Source organism: Equus quagga, unplaced genomic scaffold, assembly GCF_021613505.1.
Source record: "Equus quagga isolate Etosha38 unplaced genomic scaffold, UCLA_HA_Equagga_1.0 54440_RagTag, whole genome shotgun sequence".
Taxonomy (NCBI): Eukaryota; Metazoa; Chordata; class Mammalia; order Perissodactyla; family Equidae; genus Equus; species Equus quagga.
In genome coordinates, this window is record NW_025800231.1 from 1 (window position 1) to 2,266 (window position 2,266).

The 2,266-nt window shown below is 50.4% G+C and overlaps 1 protein-coding gene across 1 annotated transcript; it reads right to left on the reverse strand.

The window, feature by feature from the left end:
- Positions 1-403: 403 nt before the first annotated feature.
- Positions 404-1,815, reverse strand: LOC124233952 (retinol dehydrogenase 16-like; the record flags this gene model as incomplete). The annotated part of the gene is made up of 2 exons (XM_046651241.1): positions 404-621; positions 1,652-1,815. Coding segments are annotated over 2 exons (382 nt in total), but the record flags the coding sequence as incomplete, so codon positions are not given.
- Positions 1,816-2,266: the final 451 nt, after the last annotated feature.

The following is a 2,266-nucleotide window of genomic DNA, read 5'->3' on the forward strand; positions in this document are numbered from 1 at the left end:
AAGACATGCCAGGGCCAAGGCACAACGGACGAGGAGGACAGAGTCAGAGCAGGCTCAGGTGAGGCTGAGTGTCCCCCAGCTGCTCACAATCTCTGTAAAGTGTGGATCCTGAGGGTGGCAGAAGAGCCCTGAGGCTCAGAGCCTTGAGAGGCCTCTTAAGGATCAGATGATGACGTGTGCAATGGGTCCCAGTTCCTCAGCTATACAATTTGGTTCTTTCCTCCTTATACCCCCAGATTCTTGAGTAATGTCCCAGGAGAAGACTGGGGAGGAGGGGGGGAGCGGGCTGAAATGTGTTCCCCTAGTGACATGAGAGCCCCTCTCCCCACTCTATTTCCCTCCCCCTGTGTATCCCTCCCTCACACTGAGCTCAGCTTCACCATACCAGCACCCCAGGCTTGGGCTACAGGCCCTTGGCGGGCCTTGGGAAGCTCCAGTAGAAGATGGCGTCCACCAAGAAGGAGGGCATGTAGCTCATGGGGAGGTAGAAGAGCTTGGCATCCCAGCCAGCTGAGTATCGGGTGCGGGGGTGGCAGGCGGTCAGGGCATGTTCCATGCAGTCTGTCACCAAGGACACAGCCTGAGACCACTTTGGCACCAAGATTTTAGTTGATTTTATGACTGTCAAGAAGGAGACACCATCCAAATATATTTTCACTTCCCAATAACCCTGCTTTGGGATCAATTTAACAGAAAAGATTGTAAAACTTCCGGGGCTCCCCCAAATCGCGCTCCAAATGGAATTCAGGGAATCATTAGAGCGTGTCCCAACTCTTACCCCAGGAACATTCTCCACGCTAAGCCCTCTCTCACTGTATCCTGGGAATACAGTCATGCTCTGCTTAACTGCCTTCTTATCTACGACAATGCTCTCATAAGATTAGTCCCATATAGCCTGGCTGTGTGGTAGGCTATGCTATTTAGGTTTGTGTAAGTAGACTCTATGATGTTTGCACGGCAACAAAAGGATCTAACAGCAGCCAGCCCCGTGGCTGAGTGGTTAAGTTCTCACACTCCGCTTCCGTGGCGCAGGGTTCCACCAGTTCAGATCCTGGGTTCAGACATGGCACTGCTCATCAAGCCATGCTGAGGTGGCATCCCACATAGCAGAGCCAGAAGGACCTACAACTAGAATATACAAGTATATACTGGGGGGCTTTGGGGAGAAGACGCAAAAAAAAGGAACATTGGCAACAGATGTTGGCTCTGGGGACCATCTTTTTTAAAAAAAAGGGGGGCCTAACAGCACATTTCTCAAAACCTACCCTCATCTTTAAATGACTCATGGCTGTATGTGCACTGCATAAGCTGGAGATCTCTACAAACACTGGAAATCTAGGCACCTGAAACCCAGCTGCTATAATACCAGCTTGCCATGAGTCCAGAGGTGTCTTCCCTCTCTGGCTTCAGTTTCCTATTCAACATAATGAGAGATTCAGATGAACCTGTGGTCCCCAGCTCTAACAAGTCTGGATCTCTTCCTTAGGATACCAGAAGACCACATGGGACCATGGGATGAAACCAAATGTCCCCACCGTGTGGCTGAGTCAGAACTGAAAGCATGGACCTGAGATCCGAGGAGGCGCTAATGATGGACTCAGGTTTCCAGACAAAGGTTTGCTTCTTTCCCCAGGGCCCACAGCTCACTCACAGGATGCAGAGAATTTCTCCCCATAGATCTCCTTGACCTCTGGGCTGGCGTGATCCCATGCCTCCCGGAAGCTCTGAGAAATTCTGTTATTATTGGTCAGGCTGGTCTTGAAGGAACCAGGCTCGATAATAGCCACCTTCACCCCAAAGTGGGAGAGCTCCCTCCTGTAAGGCAGACAGGAAGAGGGACAAGGACTTCAGAGGCCTTGGGAGACAAAACACAAGAAACAAACAAACAGAAATGATACATCCCAACACAGGATTGGAGTGACATGGACTCAAAAGCTTCTAAAGTTTCAAAGTGCAGCACCCAGGGGGAGAAAAATTATGACAATGGCATAGTCTCTCTATAAGCTTTGTACATTTTTCCATGTTTTTGACATGCATCTGCTTATTAGCTCCACATCCTACCTATTCTAATACAAGCCACCACTTAAATGCTCTCTCCTCCTCTGTCCCCTCACATCCAATCCATCTCCACACTTTGCCCGTCTTACTTCCTCCACCCTCCTCAACTCTCTCTCTCCCCTCTGCTGCTCTAGTCAACTGCCTGGCCATCTGTCCCCTACGGAGCCTCTCTCTGCCTGCAGTACCAGCTCCCCCACTTTCAGAGCCA